This window comes from Ranitomeya variabilis, chromosome 2, assembly GCF_051348905.1.
Source record: "Ranitomeya variabilis isolate aRanVar5 chromosome 2, aRanVar5.hap1, whole genome shotgun sequence".
In the NCBI taxonomy this organism is placed as follows: domain Eukaryota; kingdom Metazoa; phylum Chordata; class Amphibia; order Anura; family Dendrobatidae; genus Ranitomeya; species Ranitomeya variabilis.
Window position 1 is genome coordinate 66,055,001 of NC_135233.1, and position 18,298 is coordinate 66,073,298.

The 18,298-nt window shown below is 42.1% G+C and overlaps 1 protein-coding gene across 4 annotated transcripts in view; it reads left to right on the forward strand.

Moving 5' to 3' along the window:
- Positions 1-15,453, forward strand: part of CEP68 (centrosomal protein 68) — a 36,586-nt gene extending 21,133 nt beyond the window's left edge. For 2 of the 4 annotated variants that reach the window (XM_077282524.1, XM_077282525.1), the window contains exons 4-6: positions 400-496; positions 1,291-1,460; positions 14,488-15,453. In XM_077282524.1, the coding sequence (XP_077138639.1) occupies positions 400-496; positions 1,291-1,460 (267 nt within the window). In that variant the 3' untranslated portion in view covers positions 14,488-15,453. Of the gene's footprint in view, positions 1-399; positions 497-1,290; positions 1,731-2,443; positions 2,674-14,487 lie in introns of those variants that run through there. The other 2 variants (XR_013221021.1, XR_013221022.1) reach the window with 2 other exon arrangements.
- Positions 15,454-18,298: the final 2,845 nt, after the last annotated feature.

The following is an 18,298-nucleotide window of genomic DNA, read 5'->3' on the forward strand; positions in this document are numbered from 1 at the left end:
TTTTTGGTAAGTGAAAGAAGAAAAAAAAAAAAAATGAAATGTAAGAATTGTCATTTTTCGGTCACCAAACCTCTCTCAACAATGCAATAAGAAATGATCAACGTCTTGGAAGAAGGTGAAGAAAAAACGTTTTTCTTTTTTTTGCTGGAAGAATATTCTGATACTGCTCTAAATCATATGTGCACACAAAGAGGAGCAATAAAATGACGAGCCAGGAAGCAAACCGGAACAGTAAGACAATGGCTTCATTTAAAGGGATAGTACACAGGGCTCTCTAAGCTCTTTTAAAGGGGTAAACGGCTGCGTTAACATCATCTTGTACAGGATCTATAGTCAGATGTGTTTAGCGCTGCCTGTAATATTCCAGTATTGTATATTCAGTTTATCACTTTCCTCCAGAAACTGAAGAAAGATGTAGCGGAGCAGCAGCTTCTCGCCAACACCGTTATAAGGGACGGAGAGTCGCTGGAGAGATGTTTGGCCCTTAATTGCTCAGGTAGGTGCGGGGTCATAGCACTGTGGTGCGCTGGGATGGGGGTACATGTAATATCCGCACATAAAATAACCAGTCTTTAACTGTTGTGTAACTACAACTCTCATCGTGCAGTTATTGGTCGGAGACCACTTCTATAGACGACTGCCCCTGGAATATACAGCACATGACATATAATGCGAGAAGTATGTACATCCACATGGACGTGGGGCAGTCGTGGTCCAGTATGCAAACTGGAGATTAAAGAAATAATAATAATAATGTAGGAATGCTTGGAGGTTACGTTCCCATACAGCACCTCCGTATAGCAAAGGGTGGAAAGGGCAGTGACATCTGCAGGATAAACTGCCGCCCTGCGGATTTCAGATCTGCAGCATCGGTCTGTTTACACTGTGGATGTTTTTCTCATGAGATTTCTTACATGTCATGCACAGTGTTGGAGCGATAAAAAGCTAGTACACAGCGGAAAATCTGCTGCGTTTTTGTTGCATGGGAAGGTACCTTTGAGACTTAATCCTGTGATAACTACTAGATCAGAGATGGCCCCCATAAATCGCCTGAATATGGGACTTGCACTTCCCATGTAGATGGAGCAGAGGTCACACAAGCTCCGTGCCGCTCCATTAAAGGGGTGAACCATTGACTATTTGACAGTAGGTCCTACCCTCTCCTGGTGCGTCACCATTTTGGATGGTCGACAGTAAAGGAATCCGCCTGTAGCCCGGCAGGGACTGTTAGTGACTTGCTTCTTTGCAGACCTTCCTGATTCGTGACTTTTTATTTTTGTAATCTTTTAGCTTTGAAGGACACGCTGACATTAATTTCCAAACAGTCCTTAGAGCTGGAAAGACACGCTGAGCGTCTGTACGCCTCTGTTCTTGAAGCTATGGATACCATCACCGAGGAAAGCTTGGCGAAGAACGGTAACCTAAAACAACATGTTTCCCTGGAGATGGAGTCACGTTAGGTAAGAAAGAGGACAGAAGAAGCAGAGGAGGAATGTCGTCTGACACATGCCACCCCAGAGGAAAACACTTCTCGTAGACAGACGCCTAATGAAGGCGAGGCACAGGAAGCCTGCTATTACATAACACTACTGCATTGTCTGTACAGTCTTGGCTCGGGCTCGCTGCCTGCTTCATGACATGGAGATTGCAGGTCCATGACATATCCAAGGTGACTGACTCCAGCAACAAATCCATCTAGAAAACTCTTATGAGTCCATGTCCAAATCAGGGTGGATTGATTTAAATCACGCCGATTTAAATCATGATTTAAATCACGATTTAAATCAAAAGATTTTTTTCTATTTAAATTGGATCGATTTAAATCATGATTTTAATCATGATTTAAATCACTGATTTATATCAAAAGGTTTTTTTTAATATAAATCACGATTAAAATGAGAAGTGAGAGCAGTGCGCATGTGCGCCCATAGTTACACGGACGAAACTAGGGGCAACGATCTAACGCCAGGGTGAGGGGGGGACTCCAAAGTAAGTAAAAATCTTTTTTGTTTTACTATATGGCAATAGGTAGGTGTTTAAAAGCAGCATGTCTTAATTGTATAAACTATTAATAGCCTCCACATTTTGTTCATACTGCCCCTTTAATTCCACACTTCTAGCTTGGTTTCACTTTTGGTTTAGTTTCTTTTTCCATTCAGTTGACATGCCCAAACTTGTTGGATAGTCAGCATCCTACAGAAACCTCTGGAAGAGCATGGCATTGTGAATGTTACACATATACAGCCTTTATTCTACTGAGTTAAACAACTCAGCTTTATCTCATGATGGAAGAACCTTTGGATGGTAAAATATTTTCCTCAAAAAGCAGTTTATTGAAAAAAATCCGATTTAAATCAAAAAAATCCGATTTAAATCAAAAAAATCCGATTTTTTTGATTTTTTTAAAAAAACATTGATTTTTATCCACCCTGGTCCAAATCAGCACATGGACATGTACCACGCATTTGTGAATGCAGCCTTATCCTGGGAATGACGTGGCCACGGTGCCAAGACCGACTGTGGGGCTTTCATTCCCAGGATCGGTGGTGGTCCTGGTCCTCTGACCCCCAACAGGTGACACATTCTAGTGATGAGGGGGAGACCTCACCAGGTTACAACTACACTCTCTTTTTGTTGCGTTTTTCTTGGCCAAAACATATAAAAGAAAATAAATAAAAAAAAAAAAAAATTAATTGTTTTAGTTTCGGCGCTTTTTTTATGGTTTATCTATGAATTACATGACCTGTGAGATGAAAATCCCTAGTTTCTGAGACCCATAACATTTGTATTTCTCCATTGATGGAGCTGTATAAGAGCATTTTTTTTCTCTCTTATTGGTACCATGTTGGTGTAGATAGTATGTTTTGGTCGCTTTTTTGTTGCATTTATGGCAAGAAGTCCGTCAACTGAAGGAAAAAAAGGCATTTTGGGTGCTTCAGTTTACATTTCTGTCGTGAGTGGGTTAAATATTTTGATCGAAGTTTTAAAAACTCGGAAATGCCAAATATGTCTTTTTATATTTCTTAAATTTTTACACTGGGAAATTGGGGGGGTTGATTAAAACTTTAAAATGTTTAAAAAACATTTTGTTTTAATCTATTATTTGTTTAAGTCGCCATATGAGCTTGAACCGGAGATTGTTTGATCGCTCATACTATACTTCATCGTGATTTTTTTTACTATATAATTTAATACTAATCCATGAAGCCCAGCCAAAGATGTTGGTAACTGGCCCCCGTTTTTTTTTTTTTTTTTGGGGGGGGGGGCAACTGATCGATCGTGTTATGGGGAAAAACCAATGATTATCCGAACAGGACAGGTTGCCCAGCTGGATGGTGCCACTTGTATGCCGATGCTGGAGATTAATGGTGCCATTTAAGTAGTTAAATAGCAGCTAATGGAGCTAGATCCGGTCGCTGCTGCTAGAGGCAGGTGTTGCCTGTATGTAATGGTGCCTGGAGGGGACATTTTTATTTTGTTTACGTGATAAGCATCTCCTTTAAGGGATCTGTAGAGTGGTCAGGAAATTCACAGCTTTCTCCGAATGATGGGGGTACATCAGAGTGCATCATTAAGCCCCAGAGAAGTGGAACAAGTGGTCTGTACGTCCCCTTCCCTCTATATTCACCAATGCATCGTGTGTATTGTTAGTACCCAGGAGACGGTGTCCTTACCAGGTTCCCTATCACAAACTGGGGGACATTTATCAAGCTAGATGCCCCAGAATTCTGCCGTAATTTACACCAGGACACTGTCTTTCATGACTTGCACCATATTTATGATGTGTTTTTAGATACTTTTTAGGACTAGTGGGCTCACTGAATAATCGGAAAGCCGTGGCTTAACATGCAAAAAAATGAGGCAATATTGTGGCAAACATTTCTGCCACAAAGTCAACTAATAGGTTTGTAAACTTAGCGCCCGATTTCATGAAGACCGGTGTTCTGTGCGGGAGTCATGATGAACTCTGCACTACAGGATGCACCACATTCATTAAGATGGATGCGCCTCTGCCAGAAATGCAGACAGAGACTATTAATCCTAATTTAGGCCAACTAAAAGAGTTGCCTTAAGTAGTTGGCCCGCCCAAAAGTAGGCAGAACTGGCTGGGAATGGCGAAAACACACTAAAAGTTGCAAAATATATGCACAACTTGGAGTTGCGCAAACAATTTTGCATCATTCCGATGTGTTTTAGGCCAGAAAAGTGGAGAAAACACCTTGGATGAATCGAATCTTAGCTACACAGTCTTCAAAGTAGGGTTATCAAACAGCATCAACCACTTTGATGAGTCTGGTGCAGTATAAGATTGTCTAGTCTGTCTGCATGTATCCAATGTTGTATCACTTAGATTCCTGGATGCCGCAGTTCTCACACAATCAGAGCTTTTAGATTTAGCAATGCAGCAGAGCTTAGAAAGCTAACCCCGCCAATGTGCATAATGTATAGACAGTGATCTGCTTATCACAGGAGGGGGCAGCGGAGTAGAACTTGCAAGCGCGCACCAGCTAGGCACAGCAATGATAATCACCAGGTGATAAAACCATCAGTGTAAGTAAACAGCACACAGCCGGACATGTGACACATCATTGAATTCTGTGTTTTAACGCCTACCTCATGCTGTCTTCAGATAAAATAGCAAAAACCTGCTGACGGATTACCTTTAAACGAGCTCCAATTGATTAGTTGTTCACCCCTAGTGCAAACAGGCCAACAATCAGTGATGGTTAGAGGACAATGACAAATACAATTATTTGGTCCCCATACAGCATCCTGTGATTGGTACACATTCCGTGTTTACACCGTGAGGTGTGCTCCCGAAAACAATTTTTTTTAAATTTGTTCATTGTCATGTTACCACAGGCAGATAATCGGGAATAAACTTTAGTGCGAATGCTCATTTGCCAATTGTGTAATAAATGCCCCATATAAGCCAAGGTGTCTGTGTTGTCATATATGTAAGGATCAGGCATGCTGAAATCCACTAGGCCAGATCTTTTATTTATCTCCAACATTCAACACTTCTCCATTCATATCAAATTAGCAGAACGATCCTTTTAATATTTCAGAAAGCACAAAAGCAAGTGCAGTATGAGGCGACCATTATTCCCAGCACTCCAACACTACAGTAATAGGACTGCTAATTCTAAATATGTGACTTCCCATTATCATGGAGCTCATACCTTGCATAGTTTTCTGGGGTCGGGCTGGTATGCCCCTCACACAGCTGTAACCAGGCTGCGAGCCATGTGGTCAGTGACGGACAGCTGCCGTGGTCGGCCATATTGGGCTCATACACACTGGAAGTGGAGCAGTGCTGTAATCTACCGCTCTTATAGGAAGTTCTCGGCATTCAGCACAGCGGACACGAGTGTCTAAAGTAAAGGCGAGCAGTGAGGAAATGGAGTCCACCGAGCTCCCCCGGTACCTCCTGCATCCTCCGGTGCTGTCCCCAGCCCTCAGCGTCGTCTTCTAGGAAGAAAATGGCGGGCGCATGTGCAGTGCACCCTCCGAGATATGCGGGACCACACCCGGCAACGATAGATTTCTCCTATGTGTTCATTTTGATCACTGTGATAGGGTCTATCACAGTGATCAAAATAAAAAAAATAAAAAGTAAATCAATCCCCCCCCCCCCCCCTTAGGTAAAATAAAAAAGTATTTTCCATTAGAGTTAGGGTTATGGTAAGGGTTGGGATTAGGGTTAGGGGTGTGTTGGGGCTAGGGCTGTGCTAAGGTTGGTGTTAGAATTGGGGGGGGGGGGTGTCTCCAAACGTAACATGGTGCCCGCCATCGATTCCTGCCAATTTTGCGTTCAAAAAGTCAAACGGTGCTCCCTCCCTTCTGAGCCCTGCCATGCGCCCAAACAGTGGATTTCCCCCACATACAGGGTATTGGAGAAACTGCACAACAAATTTTGTGGTCCATTTTATCCTGATTCCCTTGTGAAAATAAAGAAGTTTGGTTCCAAAGTAATTTTTTTTGTGGAAAAAGTAAAATGTTAATTTATTTTTTCTTCCACATTGCCCTTTGTAATGTCCTAACAAAGAAAAATTGTTTCCAAAATTGCGCTGATGTAAAGTTGACATGTGGGAAATGTTCTTTATTAACTATTTTGTGCGATTATAACTCTGATTTAAGGGCACAAAAATTAAGTTTGAAAATTTCAAAATTTTCTATATTTTCACCAAATGTTTTTTCATAAATAAACGCAAGTCATATCGAAGAAATTTTACAACTATCATGAAGTACAATATGTCACAGAAAAAATCTCAGAATCAGTGGGATCCGTTGAAGCGTTCCAGAGTTATAACCTCAAAGTGACAGTGGACAGAATTGTAAAAATTGGCTCGGTCACTAAGGGGTTAAAAGGGTCAGAGACCTGTTTTTTTTTCTTCTTCTTTCCCTTCACCACTTTGCAATTTTCCATTTTTGTGTTTAAATTTTTTCCTTCCCTTGTTCCCAGAACTATAACTTTATTTTTCAGTATGCCCATGTGAGGGCTTGTTTTTTTGCGGGACGAGTTGCATTTTAACAACCCCATTGGTTTTACCATATCATGTACTGGACAACAAGGAAAAATCCAAATATGGTGAAATTGAAAAAAAAACTGCATTTCCACAATTGTTTTTTGTGTTTTTTTTATTTATCATGTTCACTAAATGCTAAAAATGATCTGACAATATCATGCACCTGATGCAACAGGTTCGCTCATACCAAACACATATAGGTTCTTTTTTTTTTTTTTCATCCAAGTGGTGAAAAACACAAAAAATCCAAAATTTGTAAGAAGAAAAAAAAAATTGCTTATGTTGCCATTGTCCGAGATCCGCAGCATCTCCATTGTTCGGGGTGAGGGTTTATTTTTGTACGCTGAGCTGACATCTAAAGTGATACCATTTTGGAATAGATTCAATGTTTTGATCGCCCGTTATTGCAATAAGAAGCAATTGCGACCAAAAGAACATTATTTTGGCGTTTTGATTTTTTTTTTTTTCTCGTTCATCCTTTTACCGATCGGATTAATTTATTTTGATAAATCGGACAATTCTGAATGCAGCAATACCAAATGTGTATTTTTTAAAAAAAATTGTTTTATTTTCAGTGGGACAAAGTTGAAGGTGATTTTGAACTTTTGTGGTTTTATATTTTCAGTAATTATTATTTTTTTTTTGTTTACTGACTTCAACAGTCCCCGTAGGAGACTTGAAGCTGCGATCATCCGATCGCCTAAGCTACACCGAGCAGGGCTTCATCCTTACCATTTGTAGCAGAATCAGCAATCTCCTGTGAACGTCGGCCATAACCCAACGTTCATAGGAGATTCACAATGACAGGCACGGGGTCTTAAAGAGAATCTGTCACCAGTATTCACTACAAATTGCAGACATTATTAAAGGGAACTTGTCATGTCCCCAGTCGCTATTAATCTGCACATTAACAGAGCTCCAGTGCTGTCTGGGCTGCTGCCAAACCCCTTTGACATTGGTTTATCCCGATCAAAATCAAAAGATAAGTTTCAATATCCTAACACGTGCAATTTTTTTTCCTTCTCCTAGATAACATCTAATTGACATTAGACTAGTAACAGGAATTGTATGGCCTGCGATTTCTGGGTCAGTCGGGGGTCTCCTGACCCGATTTCATAGGGATTATATATATATATATATATCAGTTCGGGTCAGGAAAATTGGGGTCGGTCCAGAAATCGCAGTCATACATGGACCGTGAAATACAAAAGCGTTAAACTAACCCTATGGAGACTTGGCCGACTTTGATCCGAGTCTGACCAAACTAAATAATAAACAATTATGATACATTTATGTACAAGAAAAATCACTAATGTCTGAACGAGACCTAAAAGGCATCTTCTCGGAGACATGACTGATAATATGTAACAAATTATAGTCTTTCTTTGAAAAATAGTTGTTTCCCAGTTTTGATATTTTTATTGTATGACAGCTTGTTTACAGAGATGGAACAATACACGGATAGAGAAGACTTTACAAGCACATTCATTGTCATGGCAGTCCCTACTCACGCTTACAGTCTAAAGATGAAAGGACGGACACTTATGGTAGACAACATGGTGGATGGAGGGTCGATGAAGCTGCTCGCGGTCAACACAATGCCCCCTTGAGGGCATTTCCTGTCATTATTATTATGGACAGGCAATAGTCAAAAACCTGGGATTCTCATGCAAACTGCGCCAGTATGTCGGTGCTATGATACAGGGTTTATTCAGTGACTTACAAGAAACTAGTAACAGAGAATATAGGACGGTGCACACGGGTCATATTGATCCTGACGTCCCTCACAATACTAATTCTGAACAGAATAATGGAAGTGTCCATAACACAACTGCTCACAATAGAAGCAATCATGGTTTCTTAAAGGGGTATTCCAGCATGAACATTGTGCACCGGATAGGTGAGGAGTGTGGGTCCCACAGAACGGGGTCCTCTGCGTGCAGTCTTGGCTTTAGGGGGTAACATGCACCCTGCTGCTAAACTATAGTGCTATCACACAGTTGCATTGAGTAGCAGGCATGAATTTGTATTGCCGATATTGGAAGCAATGGAGGAGGGACAGGAGTCCAGTTTTTGTGATTAGTTGGGTCCCAGCAGTAGGACCTACAACTGGCCTATCTGTCCAGTGAACAGAAGACAATTTACTGAGATGGAGACTTTTTTTTACCTTTCTAATACACGTGATGTGAGAAAAGAAATCGGAGGCGCTCCCCTCTGGTGGAATGAATCCCCAAACAGATGTCAGATGTGAACCACTCCTTCAGGCGATGTCCAGAGTGGTGAAGACACTGTGTATTTGTCAAATTAAAGTTATTTAAAAAACATGAGTAATAAAGATTTGTGTATAACACCTGAGGAAGGCTCTTCTAGCGCAGATACGCGTTGTTATTTTAATACCTATTTAAAGTTTTCATGCTTTCTTAATTATCGCAAGCATGAAAATCTTTATTACTCATGTTTTTTTTTCTCATGTCTTCCCCACTCCGGACATCGCACAAAGGACTGGTTCACATCTGACATCTGTTCAGGGATTCAATCCTCCTGATTTCTTTTCTCACATATCCCTTGGAGTTGTGAATGCAACAGGACCAGCACAACTCCCCACCAATCAAAAGTGCGGCATACCACGAGGTTGGATCACCATTTGTGATCAAATTGCTACATAGCATTGCACAACCCCCAAAGGTGAGCACACATATATGGATCACGATTGTTTTCTATATGTCATTTATTGCGCTTAGGTAGCATTCTCTGGTTTTTTGTCTCCTGCAAGATTTTCTAATACATGTGATGTGGGCATAAAATCTATTTGCAATTGGGCGTCGTTAATACTTTTCCACAGTTTTTCTTTTATGGTCTTTTATCTCCCTACTCATTGCTGGCTGCAGAGATAACAGAGTCTACAGTTGTGCTCAATTGTACATACCCTGGCAGAATTTTTGCTTTCTTCCTTTTTTCAGAGAATATGAATGATAACACCAAAACTTTTTTTTCCCACTCATGGTTAGTGGTTGGGTGAAGTCATTTATTGTCAACCTACTGAGTTTTCTCTTTTTAAATTATAATGACAACCCAAAACATCCAAATTACCATGATCAAAAGTTCACATACCCTGGTGGTTTTGGCCTGATAACACGCACAGAAGTTGACACAAATAGGTTTGAATGGCTACTAAAGGTAACCTCCTCACCTGTGTCCTGTTTGCTTGTAATCAGTGTGTGCATAAAAGCTGAGTGAGTTTCTAGGATCCAGACAGACTCTTGCATCTTTCATCCAGCCACTGATGTTTCTGGATTGTGAATCATGGGGAAAGCAAAATAATTGTCAAAGGAGCTACAAGAAAAGGTAGTTGAACTGTATAAAACAGGAAAGGGATACAAAAAGATATCCACGGAATTGATAATGCCAGTTAGCAGTGTTCAAAATGTGATTAACAAATGGAAAATCAGGGGCGCTGTAAAAACCAAACCAGTGTTAGGTAGACCAACAAATGTTGTCCACAACTCCCAGGAAAATTGTTTGGGATGCAGAAAAACCCCACAAATATCAGCTGAAATACTGCTCTCTGAAAACTAGCAGTGTGGCTGTTTTAAGATGCACCATAAAGAGGCACTTGAAGAAAAATGGGCTGCATGGTTGGTCGAGTCACCAGAAGAAAGCCATTACTGTGCAAATGCCACAAAGTATCTCACCTACAATACGCAAAACAGCACAGAGACAATCCACAAAGCTTCTGGAACAAGGTAATTTGGAGTGATGAGACCAAAATTGAACTTTTTGGCCACAACCATAAATGTTACATTTGGAGAGAAGTCAATAAGGCATATGATGAAAGGAACACCATTCCTACTGTAAAACATGGAGGTGGATTGCTGATGTTTTGGAGATGTGTGAGCTACAAAGGCACAGGAAACTTGGTCAAAGTTGAAGGAAAGATGAATGCAGTACGTTTTCAACAAATCAGCCCGGAAGCTGTGCATAGGACGTTCCAACATAACAACGATCCAAATCACAAGGTCAAGTTGACCTGTCATTGGCTACAGCAGAACAAGGTGAAGGTTCTGGAGCGGCCATCTCAGTCTTCTGACCTCAATATCATTGAGCCACTCGGGGGAGATCTCGAGCGCGCAGTTCATGCTAGACAGCTCAGGAATTTACAGGAACTGGAGGCTTTTTGCCAGGAAGAGTGGGCAGCTTTACCATCTGAGAAAATAAAGAACCTCATCCACAAAAGACTTCAAGCTGTCATTGATGTTAGAGGGGGCAATACACGGTACTAAGAAATGGGGTATGTGAACTTTTGATCAGGGTCATTTGGATGTTTTGGGTTGTCACTATGATTAAAAAGAGAAAACACAGAAGTTTGACAATAAATGCCTTCACCCAACTACAAACCATGAGTGGAGAAAAAGTTTGTGTTATTCATATGTTCTGAAAAAAGGCCAAGAAAGCAAAAATTCTGCCGGGGTATGTAAACTTCTGAGCACAACTTTATCAGTGCGCTTATTACACAGGCAGCAATATGCATGGACGCAAAGAGCTTGTAAATTCCAAACTGTGTGCACTCCAAAGGTGCCCATATTATTTAAGCGGACTACCCCTGTAAAGACTGTGATCACAATATTTTATGAAATTGCCTCGTGTTTACCAAATTTTTGTAAACAAGAGTTGTTCTGATGCTGGAACGAAGAAAGTCTTTTCTTTCTCATTAATAAATGCTTGTTAATTTACTGTAACCCCTAGGTCCAACAACCCAGACTAACACAAGCAGTAGTCGCTGACATTGGGCAGACGTGGGGTCAGCCGGGGTGCACATCCCCCCTAGAGGTGGTTATTGTGCAGACACACGGGTGCATTTCCTATCTACACGTTTCGTAAACTCCTGTGAATTGTTTCCCATGGACAAGTACAAATCCTTACAGATGCCATGCATTACACAGGTTTCATTTCAAACCCATAACCACCTTGCCATCGAGACATTCACTACCCAAAGATTGTTTGAAGCCATTTATCATGTCCACAGACCAACATGAAGAACGGGAAAAGCTTTGTCATTGTTCTCTGCAATAAGTGGACACTATCCCTAAGGTTTTGTTCACATGCAGCACTTCTGCGTTTTTCTCTGCAGCCAAAGGCTGCTTTCATAGCAGAAAAAACACCATGTTCAAAACCACCAGTTTTTCACTTTTTTGGGGGGTGCGAATTACATGTCTGCTGTGTCTACATGTTTAATAGTGGTGAATAAAACTTTTGCAGCTTTTTTTATTCACTTCCATTGGGGTGAAAAAAAAAACAATGAACGAGTTGATTTAAAAATTTGGAAGTTTTCAAATTTTGCAAAAAAAAAAAAAAACCGTGTCAGTGAGATTTCTACCATATGATAGCTTTTGCTGGTAATGTAAAAAGACGCAACGTATGAACATAGCCCAGCAATTGTGCTCCACTCTACATACAGCTGGCCAGTGATGGCAGCTTGGTGGCCAGCGGCAGTGAAGGTATATGGGTGAATGACAGCGACCTGCTTCCAGGTGCAATCTGTAGTGGGGCCTATGGCGCTGACGCAGCATGTGAACACAGGCTAAACATTTTTATACTACCAGGAAAACTGAAAATGGTTGGCAGAGTTTCTGTGCATGCCTGATTAATAAACAGAAGGAATTAGGAATGGTTAAGGATTTTTAGACAGCAGAGCTGTGGAGTCAGGTTATGGAATCGGAGCCCATTTTGGTGGAGTCAGCGGTTTGGCTTACCGACTCCACAGCCCTGGTTGATGGTGTAGTAGTAGCAGACACTGTGCCTTCTGAAACAGCAAATCAAGGAAGAGATTCCAGAGAACTGGTCAGGTTTCACTTAGGCTATGTGCACACGTTGCGGATTAGCCTTAGGAATTTCTGGTGCGGATTCTGCCTCTCCTGGCAGAAAACGCAGCTGTGGATTTTTTGCAGATCCGCGTTTTTGCTGCGGTTCTTTTGCGTATTTCTATAATGGAATGGGTACAAAAACGCTGCAGATCCGCAAAAAAGAAGTGACATGCTACTTTTAAACCGCAGCGGATTTTCCGCAACGTGTGCACAGGTTTTTTTTTTCTCATTGATTTACATTGTACTGTAAATTAATTGCGGATCCACAGAGAATCCGCAACATGTGCACATAGCCTTAGGGTATGTGCACACGCTGCAAATTTCCTGCAGAACTGCAGCTTTTTTTTCCGCGCAGAAACGCTGCAGATCTGCAAGTGATTTAGGCTATGTGCACACGTAGGAAGGGTCCTCTGCGGGTTCTCCCGCAGCGGATTTGATAAATCTGCAGGGCAAAACCACTGCGGTTATCCCTGCAGATTTATCACGGTTTGTCTTGCGGTTTCCTCCTGCACTTGTTTTACTATTGATGCTGCATATGCAGCATCAATAGTAATGTTAAAAATAATTTAAAAAATGGTTATACTCACCCTCAGACGTCCCGATCTCCTCGGCGCTGCACGCGGCGGTCCGGTTCCAAAGATGCTACGCGAGACGGACCTTCGTGACGTAACGGTCATGTGACCGCGACGTCATTGCAGGTCCTGCTCGCATAGCAACCCTGCGACCGGACGGCTGCGTGCAGCGCTGAGAGGTGAGTATATCATTTTTTATTTTAATTCTTTTTTTTTTTTTTTACACAAATATGGTTCCCAGGGCCTGGAGGAGAATCTCCTCTACTCCACCCCGGCTACCATCCGCACATGATCCGCTTACTTCCCGCATGGTGGGCATAGCCCCATGCGGGAAGTAGGAATGCATTGATCCGCTTGTGTGCAGAATCGCGGCGATTCCACACAAAGAAGTGACATGCTGCGGATTGTAAACCGCTGCATTCCCGTGCGTTTTTTTCCGCAGCATGTGCACAGTGTTTTCGGTTTCCCATAGGTTTACATTGAACTGTAAACTCATGGGAAACTGCTGCGGACCCACAGCTGCAGAAACGCTGCGGATTCGCAGCAAAATCTGCAACGTGTGCACATACCCTTACAGTACAATGTAAATCAATGAGAAAAAAAATGCTGTGCTGATGGTGTGGAAAACTCTGCACGGAAAACGCAGATTAGAAAAAAAGGACCATGTCAATTCTTTGTGCAGATCTGCTGTGTTTCTGCACCCATTCCATAATAGAAATCTACAGGGGTAAAAAAAAGGAAGAAATCTGCACAAAAATCTGCAACGTGTGCACATACAAAAAATAGGCGCAGATTACAACCTGCGGTTTCTGCCAAGAAATGCAGAATCTGCACAGAAAATTTCACAGTCAAATCTGCAACGTGTGCCTGTAGCCTTACTCTAAATTACAGTGAGATTGGTAGTAGTCATGGAGGGAATATGCACTACTTTAGCCTATTTATAGTTTTATCATGCATAGGTAGAGAGTACATGTTGGCTGCGTGCAGCCACCACTGGGGGGCGTCTTAAGAGCCGACGTTTCATTAAATGTACACAGTGCAGTAATCTCCCCTCAGGCTAAGTTCACACAGGGCGTTTTCTGCTGTTTTTTATGCTAATTTTCACTGCTTTTCACAATACCAGCAAAGCCTATGAGATTTCAGAAATCTCATGCACACACATTGGTTTTTTGTCTGATCAGTATTTTGTTCTTTGCTGCGTTTTTTGGACACAGAGCATGTCGCTTTTCAGCATTTCTAACCCATTGACTTGAATGGGTGCTGCAAAAACGCAAGTATTTGCTGCTGAAAATTCAAGGACATTAGCATGGACAAAGAAAAAAACCCAACAAAAACACCCCTAAGCCTGCATTTTTGACACAGCTTCTTTCCTGCCAAGAAAATGAGATTTTGCTGCAGAAAAAAAAAAAAAACGCCCTGCGTGAACTTACCCTTAATGATGTCTCATCTCCAGGTACAGGAGAATAATTCTAAAATATAAGTCACCCCACAATGTCTAATTTGTATTCTGTGCTTTTCTTTTAGACAACACCGGTGAACTTCAGACACTACCTTTATGGAATGGTTAATAGAAAAGCGCACTCCCAACAATCCACGTGGGGACACAGACCGCTTTGTACTGGTTAATGAAGATGATGCCACAAGCCGTGCTCACTGAAGGTGGCCACAGCACTCGCCAAAAACGAACATGGAGATCCTCATTCATCAGTGGGTCAACAATGCAACAGTTGAGACTTGCCAATGTTATTCAGGCTGGGGTCGCACACAGCATTCGCCGCGTGTAGCACAGGTCAGGGGTACATCTGCTTAAACATCGCAAGGGATTTAATTAAATGGATAACGTCCTCACAGTTTCTGCAAAACTCCAGGCATTACTTTCTGGAGCACTGGAGAGCCGTAACATTTAAGAAGCCACATTGCAGCAAATGCACCTCTGTCCTATACCGCCACATGTGAGCACAGCCTTATAGAACTGAAGCTAAACAGTCTCTGGTCATTAAGGCCACCTTTCGTTAAAATTAGGAATTGGCGGCTGTTGTGTGATCCATGCATGGATACTAGGAATGGGGGGGGTTTATGTTCAGTGACTGTTACTTGGTATTTGCTGACCTAGTGGATCATACAGAACAGATAAGTTATAATTCACTTTACATCAATGCTTGCCCAGAAAACAGCCATTCCTCCACTGGTAACCATGCACGCTCTCCACAGGTGAGCAGGCATGTGTATACTCAGTGGGGCAATGGCTCTATACACACCAAATGGTCATCTTTGCCTACTAAAATTAGCAGGTTCGGATGACATTCATCTAATGTATGGCCATTTTAAAGCAAACCAATCCCTACTCCACAATTAATATAATCCTGCTTGTTCTTATGTATTTTTGTATTGTCACATTTCTACTGATTTTTTCCCAACTATCTATTTTATGAGTTTGTATTGGATTTGTCTGTTTTTATAGCAGCCATAAAAAGTTGCACACAGATGCCTAATGTCATTGTTTTTATTGGAGGCAACATACTGGATGGAGAGGAATGCATAGATTGGATGATAATGTCAGTACATAGGTCCAGTAACAAGTCATCAAGAACAGGGCACAACATATACTCCACCACTGACAGAAGTGACAACCTTGTGAATGGCTTTCCAAAACAAACTGCTCCCATCTATTGTAAACCTGCAAGTTGACCAGAAGAGGAGTCATTTAATGGGTGCTCCTATAAGTAATGGAGAGGACACTGGGACAAGAACTGGGAAGGGGCAGGCTGAGGAGCACCTTCCTGATGAGCCCTCCAAAGCCAGAGTCCCTTAAAGAAGGCCCATGGGCTCTGCTAATGTACCCTTTAAAGTAAGACACATGTAACATTTGTAACAGATTAGTTACTCTTTAAAATGTAAAACACATGCGAATTGTGTTCTGCTTAGAACTAGAATCCACATACCGCACTACCATGGCCTTGCAGGAGGCATTACACATGTTCATTTAAAAGGGCTTGTCCACTTTTGGGGACAGTGTTTTACCTAAATGTATAATGTGCCAAAAATTTTTTGGAATTGGGTTTAATTAAGAATGGTGCACCATTTGCCGGGATGCAGAATAAGTTACCGGGGTCGGCCGCATTATCTTTATTTTATCAGATGTGTTGAGTACATTATTTCGTGGCACTTACTATTATATAGGTAGGATAGGTTCTCCTCCTGCTTTTGATAGTGCAGCTTTCCTCATAGGATTGCACACAGTTCTCCGGTCCATACAGTGGATCTGGTGGAGGAGCATGTGACCAGACCTGTCCATCAGTCTCCTCCAATAGAAAACCTCACATGGGAAAACTGCTTTTCTATTTGAGGAGGCTGATGGACCGGTCTGGTCACATGTTCCTTCACCAGCAGCCACTGTATGGACCGGGGAACTGTGCAATCCTATGAGGAAAGCTGCACTAACAAGAGCAGGAGGAGAACCTGTCCTACCTATATAATAGTAAGTGCCACCAAATAATGTATTCAACACATTTGATAAAATAAAGACTATGGCCAACCCTGGTGACTCATTCTGCAGCCGGCAGTAAGTATAATACAGCGGCTATAGGAGGCAAAGTGCTACATTTTGAATAAAACCCAACTGCAAAAATTATTTTTAGCCCCCATGATATGCATTTAAGTAAAAAAAAAGTCCACAAAAGGGTGGAGAAGCCCTTTATCCTCAGTTGATAAACACCTTTATCATGAATCCACACTAGAGATGATTAGTGAGCATGCTCGTGTGCTAATAGAGTATCTTCGGCGTGCTTGAAAAATATGTCCGAGTCTCCGCGGCTGCATGTCTTGTGGCTGTTAGACAATCCCTACGTGTTGCTGCCCTTGAACAGCCAGGAGACATGCAGCCATGGAGACTCAGACATTTTTTTTGAGCACGCCGAAGATACTCTATTAGCACACCAGCATACTCGCTCATCACTAGAGGTGATGCAAAGTGATTCTCAGGACCACCGGAAGGATGGGAGCCCTGCAACCCACCTCCTACCAGACACCATCCCTGACTATTAGCCAGCCGTGACATCACGCCAGCTAATCAGAAGAAGAGTCCTGATAACTCTAGGACATTTATGACAAACCCCACAGCCATCCAGTGGTTTTACCCAATATCCGAGCAGGTTTCAAATACTTAATTCCCATACGATTCACCATGCCGGATTAACAAGCAATTTGAAAACTGCTCTTTTGCAGTAAAATTGCATACCGATGCAGATTAAGGCTATGTGCACAAGTTGCGGATTGATGTGCGGATTTTTCCACACTTTTTTGCAAACTCCGCAGGTAAACCGCAATGCCGATCAGCTGCGGATTTACCGTGGTTTGTGGGGATTCCACCTGCGGATTCCTATTGAGGAGCAGGTGTAAACCGCTGCGGAATCCGCACAAAGACATGCTGCGGAATGTAAACCGCTGCGTTTCCGTGCGTTTTTTTCCGCAGCATGTGCACTGAGGATTTTGTTTTTCATACGTTTACATGGTACTGTACAACGCATGGAAAACTGCAGATCAGCAGCAAAAATGCGCAATGTGTGCACATAGCCTTATACTCTGTGGCTGCCAAGCGTGGCCTTACCCTTGATCAGAAAATCCTGTTGGATCAGTGATCTGTAGTGATGAGTGAGTGTGCTAGTTACTCGAGATTTCCGAGCATGCTGGGGTGTTCTCCATGTATCTTGGGCGTGCTCGTAGATTGTTAGTGTCCCCGCAGCTGCATGATTAGCAGCTGTTAGGCAATCCCTACATGTGTTCAAGTTGTCTGTTAGGGAACATGTATTCAGGCTGTCTAGCAGCCGCTAATCATGCAGCTGCGGGGACTACAACATAATCTACGAGCACGCCCAAGATAATCGTGAACACCCACACATGCTCAGAAAACCCAAGTAACGAGCACACTCGCTCATCACTAGTGATCTGTACAAGGCATTGAGTTTTACCACCATGACTGTCACCGATGCATGAATGTTACAAGAGCTGTGCCTTTTTATGAGACCTCCATACTGAGGATCCTGTACGCCATGACCACGTTTGACTACACAATTCAGTGTTAACATGTTTTATTTTCAGTAAGACAAACACACGGGTTTCCAATTTCCAACCTGTATAGGTAGCATAAGTTAGCAGATTTAGACACCATCCACAGAAGTATAACTGCTATATACATAAGAGAGGACTGATTATCCAATACTGAGAACCACGATCGGGTACACGCCGTCCTTCCTTTCTACATACAGTAATTTTCATTTTCCTGTCGATAATCTGCACGCTTGCTATTTCTACGTTACATGTATTCTTATACTTGTAG